This window comes from Prenolepis imparis, unplaced genomic scaffold (genome assembly GCF_030444845.1).
Source record: "Prenolepis imparis isolate NDT839.2.m4 unplaced genomic scaffold, iyPreImpa1.0 SCAF_4, whole genome shotgun sequence".
NCBI lineage: Eukaryota > Metazoa > Arthropoda > Insecta > Hymenoptera > Formicidae > Prenolepis > Prenolepis imparis.
The window spans coordinates 17,333,827-17,351,529 of record NW_028141162.1 but is presented as its reverse complement, the minus strand read 5'-3'; the positions used below and the strand labels follow the sequence as shown (position 1 = coordinate 17,351,529).

The 17,703-nt window shown below is 28.2% G+C and overlaps 2 protein-coding genes across 2 annotated transcripts; one reads left to right on the top strand and one right to left on the bottom strand.

The window, feature by feature from the left end:
- Window positions 1-619: 619 nt before the first annotated feature.
- LOC145934971 (tyrosine-protein phosphatase non-receptor type 11) lies at window positions 620-6,451 on the bottom strand. Its single transcript, XM_083035917.1, has 11 exons — window positions 6,187-6,451; window positions 5,403-5,525; window positions 5,120-5,314; window positions 4,766-4,928; window positions 4,179-4,291; window positions 3,619-3,967; window positions 3,034-3,204; window positions 2,793-2,963; window positions 1,894-2,110; window positions 1,590-1,741; window positions 620-1,509 (listed from the first exon to the last, which is right to left on the bottom strand). The coding sequence occupies exons 1-11, from the start codon at window positions 6,198-6,200 to the stop codon at window positions 1,351-1,353; spliced, it is 1,827 nt and encodes a 608-aa protein (XP_082892043.1). The 5' UTR covers window positions 6,201-6,451; the 3' UTR covers window positions 620-1,350.
- Window positions 6,452-7,415: 964 nt separating this feature from the next.
- LOC145934960 (uncharacterized) lies at window positions 7,416-17,540 on the top strand. The gene is made up of 5 exons (XM_083035897.1): window positions 7,416-7,979; window positions 10,987-11,452; window positions 11,693-11,964; window positions 12,191-12,734; window positions 15,342-17,540. The coding sequence occupies exons 1-5, from the start codon at window positions 7,851-7,853 to the stop codon at window positions 15,758-15,760; spliced, it is 1,830 nt and encodes a 609-aa protein (XP_082892023.1). The 5' UTR covers window positions 7,416-7,850; the 3' UTR covers window positions 15,761-17,540.
- Window positions 17,541-17,703: the final 163 nt, after the last annotated feature.

Here is a 17,703-nt window from a genome sequence, read left to right as displayed (position 1 = left end):
TACATATATATTATATACTTTTTTATATATTTATTTAAACTTTTTTATATATTTTTATGCACTTAAAGAGGAATTTTAAAACGTTATATAATAAATATTATTATCGAAATAATAAAACAAATTAAGTATAATAATCGAAAAATACGAAATACGAGAAAATAATCGGAGAAGGAACAGGCTCGAAAGACGACTCGCTAAAGAACAGTACGAACTATCTGCTAAACGCGATACGCACATGCGCTCTTTAAATAGGAACAAAGTCGTGGCTTTCTATGAATCTTCTCTCCCTTTAGGCTTCAATTTGTGTAAAAAAATTCTGCAAGAAATTTTCTATGCAATATAATTTTGTTTTATATCATAAAAATAATTTTAATGAAATAAATGAAATTATTTTTATAAGGTAATGTTATATAATTATATAATATATATTAATATTATGTTATATAATATTATAATTAATTTATATAATATTAATAGTTATTAATAAATAAAATTACATCTAATATTTTATAATGAAGAATTAAATGTATTTCCTCAGTATTTCTATGATTAGTGAGATATCATAATCATTGAAAACATTTTAAAAATCATTTATTTCACATTCAAAAAATGCATCAATATTCTTTAAATGATGTTGGGAATAACTTGGCTAATAATTATATTCTTGAAGAAAAAACAGATTTGGTTTTACATAAGTTTGGATAGGGTTTGAATCTAAGCTAAGTGAATGTAAATCTCTATTAGCAAAATTTAAATCTGCTCTCTCAAATTTTCACTAAGCTGATTTCAGTCTTCATAAAGTTTTAATCTTTAACCGAGTTCGAGTTTCTGTTATATTATTTTTATTATAATTTTAACGACATTTTAGATATATAATATATGGAATGAAACATATGTACATATACATATATACAGGTAAAAATAGAGAGTACCAGCAGTCTTTAGTACATTTTCAGTAATCCATTATCCATTCATAAAAATAACATTATAAATCGTCGAACTATATAAGTCTTTTTTCTTAAATTTTATATATATATATATATATATATATATATATATATATACTCACAATCCAATTGTTTAAAAAATATACCACGAGTTTTATGCTTGATAAAAAGTATATTTAACAAAAAAAGGCGAAAATAAATTCTCATCGGCGACTTAACTTCAATAAATGGGGATACATGATCATATCGCATTACGGTCTTCTTGTAACATCATCTAATGATAAAGAAATAAAGGAAAGAGAGACAGAAAGAGTAAGAGAAAAACAAAGAAAATGAGAGGAAGTAACAAAGCCTCTTCTTTGCTTTCTCAAATATACGTAAAATCGATAGAGCCTAACGAAAATTACTTTGGCCTCAAACTATAGGTAGATGCGGACAATGTTGAAGGAGTTGTCGGTGTACACGCGAGAGAGGAAGTTTCGCCTATGATAGAATTTACGGAAGCGTTCGTCTCGCTCTTATAACGAATATTAGTATATTCTCTCCCTAACTGAAGTGATTTCTGAAAAGAGATCGATTAATGAGAATTAAATCAACTATTTTCAGCACACGATAATAAATTATTAATATTAAATTCAGTACCTGTTCTGCTTGCATTCGCTGAGATACAGTCTCGATATAATGCAGAACGGCGAGGTAAACAAATTTATATTGTGCCTCCGTCTGGACCATTCCTGATCTTTGCGAACGTATTCGTTGTATCGTACGTTGAATGTCAATTTCGCAATCGAGACCTAAACAAAATATCAATATAAATTGATAAAAATATAATAAATTGATGAAAATATTTTCTAATAAATCATAAAAGATGTTATAAACTACTATAAAACGTGCAATTATTTGCAATATATTTTATAAGTTTATTAGTTTTCGTTATTTTACTTACCATGACGTTTAATTTGATCTAAAATCATGTCGATGACAATGAATGTGCCGGTCCTGCCAATTCCAGCACTACAATGAACAAGAATGGGTCCTATGCATGGTACGTTCTGATTATTGGAAGTCAAAGATGTAGCAATCGATTCTTGTCTGGCATTTACATCGTGCAGAAAATTCAGCACACAGCCAGGATCTGATGGAACACCATGATCAGGCCATGCCTATTAATTAATTATGCAATTTAATTCTAATATTATATGTACATAAAACTCATTTGCTTAATATATATAATATAGTTAATGTATTTAATGTTTTTAATCTCAATGTTTCTATTAATAAAATTTATTATATATACTTTTTATATTTAACTATCTTAACACAAAATGATTTCCATGGTATATTTAAATTATATTCAAAATCAATAATTGTGTAAAAAGATAGTTATTAAGATAGTTGTTTAAAAAATGTCTTATAGTTACTATGATTTAAGACAAATATTTTATGGAAAGATTAAATTTGAATCTTGTATATATATGTAAATATATAAGATATCCCAGACTTTCCATGATATTCTAGATATCATTTAATAGCAAATGCCTGCGATTTATTTGCAAATTAAGATTAAAAAAATAATATATTAAAATGTTTAGACTAATTCTTGAGAATAACATTCTTAAAAAAACAATATTTATAATTGTGTCCAAAATATGCAAACAATTTAATATTAATTAAATTTTAAATATTATTATATCTTGATATTAAAATTTTCTTTTCTCTTCAAATAACTTGACGACTCTGCCATATCACAGAAAGTCTGGAACACAGCTCTCTTATACATTGCATATTTATTTATATAAAAATATATATATACGTATAAATCTCACTCGTAATTAGATACATTACTTGAAAGTGGTAATGATAAATTCTCCTAGATTCCGAAAAGTTCGATTTGGATCCTTGTAGGAGAAACTCACGCAGAGTATAATCAGCAGTCGAGGTTCGCGAAATAGCACGCACTTTCCATTCACCATATTCAATGTCTCCTTCTTCCGGCCAGTAACGCGCACATTTATTCTAGAAGAAAAGGATAAGATATCCTCTACAATTTAATTTTTTTGTTTCGTAACACTTAAAGTTTACCTACCTTTGCTCTCTCCACTTCCTTCGTAGTCATAACAATCACACGAGTATTCTCTTGATAGATCATATGCCAAAAATCTTGTATAGTATTCAGAAGACAACCTTGTGTGGCTATGTAACATTTGCCAAATGACGTAACGTCACCACCACCATTAATAGGGTCACCTTCCTCGTTCTGTAAAATAATTTTATCGTATAAGTGTGATAAATTTATGAAAACATATATAATCCCAAAATTATTGGATGCGTTCTTTCTTTGGTCAATTTAAAATTACTTTCAATGAAAATATTTCAAGATATCTATAGTTCTAAGTAACTGAGAAAATGAAGAATGTATATTAAATTAAAATTAGAGGTTCAAGGAGAAAAAAAGATAACAGTTATATATATTCAACTAATCTCAAGTAAACTTTCATAAAGTTTACTTTAAACTTGATTTAAACTCGAAGTTTAACTATAAAGATATGTTCAATGTTTAAAAAAAAAATTGTGAAAGTACAATAAATGATTAATCCATTTAATCTTTGTCAGGAAAAAAGATATATCATGTTTCTAAGACATCCTGGAGACGAAGAAAGAAATATATTACCTTTATATAATTAGCATTGATATAATCAGCTCCAGGTATGGTTGGATCCACGTCTTTTAATCGTACCCTAGTATGATCAAAGGGTAAGATATTCTTGTAACGATTCTTTGCACGATTCTCTGGGCGTAAACCTTCCTTCCTCGAAAACAAATGTCGACACTCCAGCTGCTGCAGCGATTCGAATTCTTCCCAGAAGCCAGCTTTTCCTTTGCCACGATTTACTCCTTCATTATTTCCAGTTGCTCCATTCCAACACAGCCAGCCATTGGAACAGCCATTCTCCTTGTGTAACTGTTTGACTCTACTCTCTATACCACTAGCATTAATACGTGTTGCATTGAATGGTTGCCTGCAAACAATAACATTTATTAGGTAAATATTATAATTTAAATCTAAAAATAATATAGGTAAAATGAAAAAAATTAATAAATAAATAAATACATAAATAAATAAATATATAATAAATAAAAAAAAATTGAAGTAAAATTTTTAATAAGAAATCTAAAATATATTATTTTATTATATTTATTATTTTCTTATATTATAAATAAGTTTCTTACCGAAGGTGAACAACACTCCCAGTCGTTTCAACCATTGGATTTCGTTTATAGTGTTCTATTAAATCACTGAGACTGTCGAATTTGTGGCCACCACCTACGTCATATTTGCCATCCTGCAATATTAATTAATTTTTATATTTATAATGATTTTCCAACATACATGTATACATACATAGTTAATTTCACAGAAATTTAATATCGTAGAATAATGAGTATATAAAATATTTTTAAAAATATATATGTATACACATACACACATGCACAATCAAATGTCCCTTTTGTGAAGTTTAAATATAATGTTTCATATAATGTTCAATAGAATGTTTTGCTTTCAAGTGTATAAATAATCAATGTCAAAAAAAATCACAGCAAAAATTTTTGTAGTATATCGCACAAATCATACTGTTTTCCAATTATTTTTTTTTTCTTTATAAAAATCGAGACATAGAACATTTTTATTCCGTGCATAAATCACCAGAGTAAGAATGAGGCCTAAGAGATAAATTCCCAATAGAGACATTGTTTGGCTCTCCGACGAGTTCGCAATGCATACATTCAATTGTAATCTTAAATATGAGACCATTAACCTGTGATCGTATCATAACATGCGTGACGCGATCGTCGGTTCGTACAGACAATACGAAATCGCCAGGTTTGCTCTGAGATTCGCGCACCAAGAAGGATCCATTTCTCCCGCGTTCCAGCATTAATCGTTCCGCCTCTTTCGCCGACAAGTGACCATGAAACCACCTTGAGCCACATTTTTACTATTAGCATATATGCTGTACTAAATCGGTACATGCAAAATATCAACGAGGAATAGGTGTATCAAGCATGTTAAAAAAAAATAGATAAAATGGATAAAAAATATAAATCAAATAAATTAATCAATCAAATAGATTAAGCAGATATGCACAAATGTCAGAAATACACAAAAATACCTTTCAGTTGTGGGATCGGCGCAATTCAGAGGATACTGAAGCTCGATAATCTCTCCATTCTTTTCGCGCAATTGCCCACCGTTTTCCATGTAAAACTGCACCAGCTCAGAAAGTGTGGCAAATTTTTCACCGCCATAAAGATCGTAAAAGTCTCCTGTGTTCTGTATTTTAATATGAGTCACCTCGCCATTCCGTCTGAGAAGAAAAATCATGTTAGTTATTGACGCACTTATATAATACATAAAATTATGTGTCTATACAGTTTAGCTCTTGTTGTAATTACCTGACAGATAATGTAAAATCACCAGGATTTGAAGAACTCGGTCGTGCTAAAAATGAACTGTCATATCCTCGTTCCATTAACAGACGTTCCGCTTCTAATCCTGTGATATTGGGGTGAAACCATCTGTAATACAAATATATTAATATTATTTGCATTTTACGCACATATAATATTTCTTTTTACATTATATACGATTCCTCATTAATCGCTGAATTTTCTCATTCAATATTTAACATTTTTCTTTTCTTTTAGGTCTCTTTCTTTCAGAAATCTGGTGAAATTACAACACTTCTCTTATGTCTGGAATGATCAGAAAGCAATACACTTGCAAATACATCAGTCGCAAACTGGAGCAAGCGAAGAAACAGCTTCATACCAAAAATGGTAACAAGCACACACAAATGTCGCGCTTTGCATACCAATTAGCGACGACGATTTATTCGCACTCGTTCCTTTGTTCTTGCAATTAATACAAGTATACGATACAAATACACTAATTAGAAAGCGCGAGATCGTGAAAGGTCGCGAGACATTTGAAAACTGTCAGACGGGGAATGGGAATTATATTAATTTCGCGCATCAAAAATCCACGGAATGTGACACTTAAACGCGGGCGTTCCAAGACAGAAAAGTGAGGAGGATTTTTACCTCCGATAGTGTCGGCAGAGAATACCTTTGACAAGTCGACGAGAGAGGAGAAGGTGAACCCACGATCTCGCGTGGATCGTAAGATCGCGCTTATCTCATATTTTTCCGCGTGGCGGAATAATAATAAATGCCTTACCTGCGAGATGCCATATCGCGATTGTCGGGGAGCAGTTCCTTATAATCGCAAAAATCGAACTGTCAATTGATTCATTACGATATTCCTTCGGAGACCCGCGCGAGTTCGATCGCGCGACACTTTGCCGATCGGGAATTAAATGTCAGGCCGAGGATGGCGCGACCTCCGTTGACATTTTTGACATATCTCGCGAGATATCCAGCTGTATTTCAGTGCACGCGAAAACAAAAAAAAAGGGGAACCATCATTTGATGCGGGACAAAAGCATAGACGTACGAAATATATCTAGACCGGCCTATTTTGCGAGAGGATCTTGAGGGAGGAGATATGTGTGACGTATTTATGTCCGGCATCCAATAGAACACTTTCGTTCCTAGGGTTCAAAATATCACTAGTTAAAGTCACTAGAAAACATCTTATTATCGAATGTAGTGTATAAAAAAGGAAATATTAAAAATTAAATATAATACAATATAATACAATATAAATATTACTAAATGTAAATGTAATATATAATATATATAAATATATAATTATATATATTAATATATTAATATATTATATATTAATTATTAATATATATATATATATATTATATATTATATTATATATTATATTATATATTATATTATATATTATTTATTATGTTATATATTATATATTATATTATATCTTATATATTATATATTATATTATATATTATACATATTATATATATTAATTATTAATATATTAAAATATATATTATATTATCTAATTATTTCATTAATTTTAATATTTCTTATTTTATTTTATTTTATACTTTATATTTAATTTTATCAATTGTCAATTCTAGCTACAAATACTATAAAAGTTCAATAATTTTTGGGCTGCTTTCGCGAGAAAATCAAAATAATCCAGATTAAAATGATCCTGTGCTGTGATTGGTGAAATCTGAAATTTCACTGAATTTCATTCAGTTCAATTTAAATAAAATTCAGTGAAATTTCAGATTTGACCAATCACAGCACCGGATCATTTTAATCTGGATCATTTTGATTTTCTCGCGAAAGCAGCCTTGACAGCTCGCCAATCAGCTGACGAGCTGCTTCGCTCTGATTGGCCAATCCGCAACACTGTCAACTTCAATCACTACATGAGTTTCCGAGAGGCTCAACCATCTTGAATACTACTTCATCGATGCTTATACCGTAATGAACATGTGTATATACATATATATCACTGCGTGTTTGTGTGTGTGTGATGTCGCTGGTTCACTTCTGCCACGTTGGCGGTCGAGTTTCTAGCTGCGCGCAATTTTTCCGAAGAGAACACGTAAACCGCGTCGACTTTCGCACCGGTATCTTTGGATTCTCGGACAATAGTGGACGTTGAAAATGTGAAAATGTGTACGTGAGAGAAGAAGAGTGTCGAGGGTGTCGAAACGCGAGTCTGCCTTCGCGCGGACAATTCGCTCCAAAAGGTGGGGCAAAAGCAAGCTCGACGGAGCGTGTGTGTGTGAGGACTTGTCGGCACTTCTTCCTCCAATTATACACAATTTCACGTTGACCGGAGAGAGCGGAAGGATCGTTCGTGCAATCGAAAGCCGAGTGCTCCGAGTTTAATGGCAGCGCGGCGGTGAAAATTCTTGCGCGAGACCGCCCAAATTTTTTACCACTTTCGTAATGTCAAACAAATCGAATATAGTTATGTCGTCAGACATGAACCTGTTCGAATGGCTAGACGACTCCTTTCTTAAAGGAGACGTCAAGGATGAGCTGTTCGTCGATGATTATGGCGACGATGTCATCGCGGTAAGTCAGCGCTTTTTATTTTTAATCATCGTCTAAAAAAATTCACATCTCTCTCTCTCTCTCTTTCGTGTTGTTTACTCCACAGACGTCTAATTATAGAAATTTATTGAACTGTATATTTTTTCGACTCGTTTTTAATTTAGGGAATGTCTAAATAATAATATTTATAATATATAATACTTAAATAATAAATTAAAATAAAAAATATAATACTTAAAAATACTTTCTATCAATATCGTTGTATCTGAAAAAAATTATTGCACCTGTGCAAAATTTAACAAGTTTTGTAAAATCGATTGTTTTTATTTTTTCACGTTCTCGAAGAAAGCGATTTATTTAATATTATAATTGTATTAATTTACTCGAAATATGTTTCGTATAATGTATGATATAAAGTAGAAGAATCCGATATTTTAGAGTATATATAATATATAATATTATGTATATATATATATATATATTTTTTTTTTTTGAGTTTATTTTACTTTATTTGACAATTAGTAGCCATATTAGATTAATATTTAGTATACATATGTGTGAAGAATCTCATAATTACGGAAGCTAAATTATTAACTTGTATTTTATCTTATTTTGAATAATTAATAGTTAATAGTTAATAGTTAGTTATATCTGAATAATTAATAGTTAATAGTTAATAGTTAGTTATATCTGAATAGTTAATAGTTAGTTATATCTGAATAATTAATAGTTAATAGTTAGTTATATCTGAATAATTAATAGTTAATAGTTTATATCTGAATAATTAATAGTTAATAGTTAGTTATATCTGAATAATTAATAGTTAATAGTTAGTTATATCCGAATAATTAATAGTTAATAGTTAGTTATATCTGAATAATTAATAGTTAATAGTTAGTTAGTTATATCTGACAGAGAAGAAAATTAATAAAATTTTCCTGCAAAGCTTAATTCTAGTTCAGAATTTTAATTCAGAAAAATTATAGCGAGATATTTTTTATTACATTCCATTTGTTTCTCTTCATAATCATTAACAAGTGAAAGTTTTTCCATAGAAGGATTTAAATATACTTTTAAAGGCATTGAAACTAAACTGGAATCAAATTTTACGCTATTAAATTAATTATCACGTATTCGAATAATTCTTTTTTTTTTAACGCATAAAACAAAATGTTATTTATTATTATTAATTAAAATCCTATTACAATGTACATACATTCGAGGTTTTGCGCATATTCGATTAACACTATTCATTTAAAAAACAAAAATAATACAGCTGTAGCATTGATTAATTCACGATATAATCAACAATTATTGAAACTACGTCTAATGCAATTGGCAATTCATTGACTTATGTAACGATAATTCAATTCGTTGTTAAAGTTTCATTAACAAGTCCGGCTGTATCGCAAAGACGTGTTCGATCTACGTTAACATATGGTACGAATAAATCGCACGTGCTCTTTAATAAGGACGCGCCGGCGCGTTCTTATTAAAGTAAGATAAGGAATCCCATTCACATTTACATTTATTACTTATAACATTTATTATTTGTTACATATATTTCTTTGTTATAAAACAATTTACATCGCTTTTATCGCAATAATATCCATTAAATCGCGATTATATCCAGTTTATTTTAAAGAAGCTCGCGATATCATTAATTAGAATAATAATATAATATATTATTATAAAAAATTATTTCACACAAGAAATATCTTTCGGAGCGAAGTTTGTCAACGAACATTTTCGCAAATACAGATGTTTTTGAAAAATAGTTGGATTAGAGCCGATTTTTTAATTGACATATGGTATGTAATATAGGTGCTAATCCATTCACGTAATATTTTACGATGTACTAATTTATATTATATCTGTCAACCGGATTAATAACTATCATAAAAGATTTAAAACAAGTTCTCTTTATTTAATGCGTAGAAAAAAACGCAATAATAATAAGTTTGTAAGATACTAATTTATTTTACTTACAAAAATATCATTTTATATATTATTTTATATTATATTATTCATTATATATCATTATATATTATTATTTTATATTATATTATTTTATTTTATATTTTAAAATAATTTTTTATTATGTTATTCACAAAATCCTGTTTATTTCTGTTTATTTAACAGTTTATTATATGTATATATTGTTTTTTTTTGTTGTAACAATTGTATTAATTATTTATTAAAATCGTGTTAATTATTTATATTATAAATTATTAAATAATATTTTTTTTTCTCCAACATATATAATATATATAACACTTTTGTGTGTTGTACTAGGATCTATTTACAGTCACTTTGAAGATTTTTTTTAGTCTCTTTTCAATATGTTTAAACCCGCGACTGAAAATTTATCACGTATAGAGTTTATGCTTCGGCGAATGACCTTCGAACGAGTACAGTTAGATTACGGAACTTTTCGATGCCCGTCTTAAACCTTATATTACATACCGATGTACGATATGTAAATTGTTATATTATTTTTTTTCATCGATACTATAAGCGTGACTAATAAAATTGAAATTAATAGTAATACGTGATACTATATACGTTATCGATAAAATTAAAATTAATAGTAAATTTTTTTATTATTATTAAAATAATAATTATTACGTTATAATTTGAAAAAAAATATATTTTGCTGTTTTTATTCATTCGATCTTCTTTTTTCTGGTAAAAAAATGTCGCATTATTTTATTTTCATCAATATAATAATATATGATAATATAATACATGAGCGAGGGATGAAACAACATATTCTGATTTAACTAATTTTGATTATGCAAGCAATTTTATGTATCATTTTATCACTTTAAAAAATTTTTCTTAATTTTACATCCTATTTGTTAATCTAATTTATCTGTATGTCAACGCACAAGTATGTTTATCGCTATAAATAATTTATTAAATTTCATACTTTATAATATTAATAAAAAATATTATGTATTATCGATATAAAAAAAAATTATATACTAAAAAAGCGAGACAAATACATGATTATATAATATTACAGGCAGAGGAATGTCCGACGAATCCCGATGACTTATTTGCCTCGATCTTAAAGCTGGAGGAGGATCCTCAACTCGACTTCAACCTAATCGGCAAAGATCTGGACAGAGTCCCATCCTCTTCATCAGACAGCGGACTCTCCAGTATACTGAGTCTTCCCTACGAACAGCAATTGAGTCCGTTCTTGTCGAGGACGGATAATAATGAGGAGGAGCAGATGGAGATGGAGATCAGCAATTCCGATTTAAGCAATTCGCAGGACTTTGCGGACCTCGAGCCTGCGGTTAGTCCTTCTTTAGGCAGCGTCGATAGCCCCATCAGATCCGGCATGAGCTCCAATATCGGTTCACCGGCCACCGAAGCGATCGAAGAGATGGATTATGAGCAAACCTTGGTTGCTGTTGTAACGCCGAACAATTCTACGCCAAACATGAGCGCTAATGTTGTCACACAACAGATTTGTGATATTAGTAAGATTCTATTGTATATCCAGAAATATTGCTTAATAATACGTAGCAATGTTTATGTATAATATATAAAATGTATATAATATATTTATATATAATATATATTTTAATATATAATATATATAATATATTTATATATAATGTATAATATTTTAACTTTTACAATGAATCTTTTTCCTTTATATATCTTAAAATTCAATAGCGTAGCAGGTAAAAAATAAGACAAATTGTTGCAATTTACAGACCCAGCACGTAAGCAAGAAATTCATATCACGCCACAGGAAAATACCATGAATGTTCGCAATTTGGCGTGTAATAATAATGGAAAGCAGAATATTCGACAATTGATACGCGTCACTCCTGTAGGTTCTGGTAATCCACGGTCTATCCTGTTACCAGTTAGTCTGAAGGACATGAAGGAAGTTCGAACCATTAAAATCATGACCGCCACTCAAGCGAAGAATCTGAAAGGCTTTAAAATCAATCAGACAAACATTATCAATAAACCTGTTCAGGTGCGCAATACTTAAAAAAATCCTCAACAATCTCTTAGACTTATTTATCACATGAAAATCATATAATCATATTAATCATATTATATAATCATGATGTATCCATATATATTTGTCAGAGAGTTCTTTTTATACACATTTATTAAAACATATAATTACATTACTATATCGATATTATATTCAATGACACATGTGAATAAGTGACTTTTTTATATTGTTATTAAATTAGATGAGTATTAAGCAAGAGGATTCAAGCAGTGATAAAGGCAGCAACTCGAGTGATGAAATGCCATCGGAGACGGACTTGCCCTATCCGCGGCTGAAGTTGAACGCCGAAGAGAAGCGACTGTTGCAAAAAGAGGGCATCACATTACCCAGTCATTATCCATTGACGAAGCACGAAGAACGCGAATTAAAGAGGATCAGGCGTAAGATTCGGAACAAGATATCCGCGCAGGATTCTCGTAAGAGGAAAAAGGAATACGTGGACGGCTTGGAAGATCGTGTGAAACAGTGCACGGAGGAAAATATAAGCTTGCTGAAGCGGATCAAGGCTTTGCAGTCGCAAAATCAGAGTCTGGCCGGTCAGTTAAAGAGATTGCAAGCACTCATACAAAAGGGCAACAAGAGCGCCCAACCGGCAACTTGCCTGATGGTCCTCCTGCTTTCGTTAGCCCTCGTCGCGTTACCGAATTTGCGACCGCACTCCAATAATAATAATAATAACGATCTAACTCAAGAGCCTGAGCAGTCGGAGAAAACATCATTGGCGGGTAAGTTTTATTATTCTTTTTATCATAATAAAATTTATATTTATCATAAAGTGTGCATAAACTATTTTACTACGGATAATTCAACTCTGCAGATGGTTACATTAATGATATGATGATATTTTCATAATTGATATCACAGATATCATCTTGAGATATATTCAATTTTAAAATTAAAAATATAATTAATATTTTATATATTCAATTTTAAAATTAAAAATATGTTTTTTTTTTATTTTGTTTTTTCATGTTCATCTTTCTATTTATGCTAAACTTTTTATTTTTATATTGAAATAGTGGATTGTGAAAAGAAAAGAAAGATATTACAAATTTAAATAACTTATTACTATTAAAATACAATGAAAATTAAAATTAATTCTAATGTATATATAAAAATTATATTTTAATGTAGGCACGCATATATGCAAAGTAAAATAATAAGATAAATTTGTTATGAAATATGTATGTAGAAATGAAAGAAAGATCTATGTAAAACATCTTTTGTAAACATCAAAATTTAGAAGAATCTAAGATAATTTTTTTGTATTCATATACATATTAATATAAATTTTAATTTATATTTTTTTAAATGATAAAAAATCATAATTAACGAGTCCAACTGTTACTAAATCTAACAATAAGTAAAATAAATAAAATTGTGATTACATATAATATTGATATATAATAACAATAGAAATTTATGAATAAATAGCATTTGTAAATATTTTTTAAATAATATTCAAAATTTTTGTCCTTGACATCTCATATCATTATTATGATATAACTACAAAACAGATAAAGCACCAACAACGATATCAGAATATTACAGACATTGATAAGAATATTTACAAGACTTTATATAATGATACATTAATGTGCTCTTTCAATTCGGGATTTTTTACATTAAAACATTAAAATTATTGAAATTTGGTTAATGATATTGCAAAAGTAAAATTGTTATTAATTTATATGATTTGTATAAAGATATACGTTTATTTTGGTAATAATAATAATAATAATAATATTGTTAATTATCATTTGAAGAAAAATGCTTTTTTATGTACATATATAATTTGCGTATCGATTTCTTATCGAAGTTTTTTCAAGTTTATTTCGTAGTATTTGAACAGCACACACAGCAAATTCCACGAACAAATTCTTCATTGTATCGTAATTGCATATTGCAAGAAATAGCCGACATGGAGTTTTACATGTTGTTTAAGCTCATCGAAAAAGCAATAAATTAGTTTTTGATAAGTTTGAAGACAATATTTGATTATTTTTTATTTATAATTATTATTTCTTTTATACAATTTATAAAAAAACAATATTGAAAATTGGAAAAATGTAGATATAAGTATTAATCAACATGAAAAACGGAGGATTTATTTGGTTTAAAAATTGCTTAATTCAAATATTAAGATAAGAAATAGAACGATTTTTATTATATATTTTTATATATTATATATATATTTATTATATATTAGAGTCGTTTTATTAAGCAAATGGAAAATTGGAAAGAAAGCTATAAGATAGCTTTAATGTTATCTTAGGATTTATAACGATTAAGATAGTCTTAATGTTATCTTAAAGATTATGTTATCTAAATCATTAACATAGATCAAATTCTCATCTATCTTTTTCAAATTCTTTACAATTTTTATCTGAAATATTTTCTTTCCGACAATGCAATGTATCTGAAGTATTTTACTATATTATCTTCAGTGAGATACTCTGTATCATGTAAGAACCGGATGCCTATAGGATTGTTAAAAAGTAGTCGCACCACTTTCTAAATAAAGCAGGAAGGCGCCGATCTCCTTTCGCTGACCCATTTATTATTCAGATAATTTTTTTTCGCGCAACTTTGATACAGATATTTTTTTTCAATCAAAATATGTATAATAGCAGTAATAGTTAATTTTATTTTGAAATAGATTACATTATTTACATGTATGGTAATAATTTTTTCTTGTAATAATTTTTTTTCAAATGCAACAATGCACTGAAAAAATGTAATTTTTTTAATGCACTAAATCCATTTATAAACCGTTAAACTAACAATAAGTTAAATTTATACAAATTGATTCTTCTTAACAATCTGTATATAAAATTATGAATAAAATATGATATAATAAATATATTATATACATATAATATATCTTTATATAATAATAATATAATAATATAATAAAAAATATAATATAATATAATAATAATATAATATAATAAAAAATATAATATAATATAATAATAATATAAATAATATAAATAACAATATATAATATAATATAAATTATATAATAATATATCTTTATATATAAATATATCTTTGAAAATAAAATATTTTATATAATAAAATATAATAAAATATTTTATATTTAGAAAATATTGTAAAAAAATATACAAATATTTTATATATGTATTTACTGCTATTTTATATTATAATTTTGAAATATATAATTTTTAATTACAATCACATGATCATAAAATTAAAAAAATAAGTATTTGATACATATATATATATATAGATTTTTAACTGTCTCTGTTTGCTCTAATAATAAATTAATTATATTTTATGAAATTGTGACAATTGTGTTTTAATTTTAGGCCGCTCGAGGACCCTATTGTATACGAAACAACTGATGGACGAAGAACTACAGCAATATGGCGAAGAGCTGTTGCAGGAAGTCGAAGGCCTTCTGGACCATGATTACAGTCCGGCAATGCAGATGCCTCTTTATAAACGTCCTCGCATTGACAGTGAAGCCGCAAGTACCAAGTACGTTTCTTCTATGAACCATGTGGGAGGAACACTTGGTTTAAAACCGCATCTCATCATTTCGAAGACAAATAAACAATATATCGAGCCACCATTGGATGATGTATGGCCACCGCCGAATCCTGGCGGGCAGAAGACGGTCAAAGTAATAAACAAGCTCGAAGCTCTCAGTAACGAGCTCAAAATCAACATCTCCGATACTGAAGGTACTAGAACAGTTCTTGTCAAGATGCCTCATGATAAATAAAACGAAATACGTTTCTCAACAATGATATGTTAACTATATTAGCTCGATAATCCATGAAAAGCAAGTAGAAACCATATGTCAGCTGACATTAGAACTGCAACGATAAATGGAACGAAAGGTTTCCTTCGTTTTAAAATATTACAATGGCCAATTGTTGTAGTAAAGGAAATCTTTTATCTGAGATAATTTTATCTGAGCTGCATTCAGAAAATACAATGGTTATATATATGGATCTAGCAACCAAGATAATTTTTCAAAAGCTGATCCCTCAATTATAGTCTTTTCTAAATGCAGTCAATATATTTTCCAAATATATTTGCTATTGGCTTTATTGTTTACTTTATGATATAACGATTTATTTAATGTTAAACTGTAAACCGCAGGCGGCCAGAGCCAAACTTTTTGCAGAAATTTCTTTTTTGGTTAAGATAACATATATACATATGTTGTAGGCCTTTTCCGAGCAGAGAAAAAATATCAGGGTCCTGATCCAGGACTTTTCTCTCTATAGACAGCTCATCAATTGACAGCCAATAGACAGCCCATCAATTGGCTGTCAATTGTCCAAGAATTTTTAAAAATTAGACAATATTAAATATTTATTTATAAAAAACCATACAAATACTTATTATGAGAGTCTGAAGTTATACATAAAAAATTTTTGTAAATAATTATAATGTTTGTCATAAAATTTATGATGTATTATTATAGTTTTAATGCTAATGATAAATGCAATATTACTCAATTAATGAAAATATAAGACAGACATGCGTGAATCACATACATTTATGAGTAGATACATATATGTAAATAATATATTTACACATATAGAAATAACTCCTATTGTCAAAAAGAAGTAAACATATGATAATAGGATGGTGTATACATGTACTAATGTGTTAATTGTATAGTCAATAGTTCCAATAATTTTGATTTTTTTTTATTTTACTCAATCTTTGAATCCTACTCAATCCTCCCTCAGTTTCATACATATTTAATATTGTCACTTTACAATCAAGGTACAATTTTAATATTGCCTACAACATTTTCATGTCCAATATAAGCTTTTTTTCCTATTTTATAAGAATAGAGATAATAAAATTGAAGAAAATAATAACTTGGTGGTTAAGCTACGATTAAGTTGTATTTTATACGTCAAATACTTAAAAGTAGCTTAAATAATTTAAGAGTCTATTAAAATATCTAGCATTACGTGTATGTTTGTGTGTGTGTGTATCCGTGTGCTACAATAGACAAAGGAATCTTCTTTTGTAAAAAGGACTTTGCTCCATTTCCATTAGACTCGATGAAATTCAGTTAATATATACTTGCATTTGTATGTGTGGATTGTGTTCTTTTATTTATAAAATACAATTTTATTGATAAGATGGCCACCAAATTATTTTCCTTGATTATTTTTACACATACACACATATATATATGTGTGATTATATAGAAGTGTGATTGACAAAAAAAATATATTTATATATTAATCACATTCTGTATAATATTTATCTTATTGAAAACAATGTTTAGAATAAGTAATATAGGCATAAGAATCACGATATATGATTTACATGCAGATGTGACGATATAAGTCATTCATGTGTGTAAATCACTCATGCAAATAAAAAAGTAACACAAAATAATGAGAAACAAATTGTTTGACTCTATAATTTTGCATGTAACAGATATTTAAGGCAAGTAGAAACATGGCATAATTTATGTCGAGTTTAAAGACTGTATTATATAAAGAAAATATATTGATTTTAATTTGAAATATTACTCGCTTAATATAAGAAATAATTTTCTCTTTTTATATTTTATTAAGTTAGAATATATCACGGTTTATTTTTCACTTATATTTTTAGAAGAATATATAACACACATATATATATATATATATATATATATATATATTATATATAAATGTATACATATAT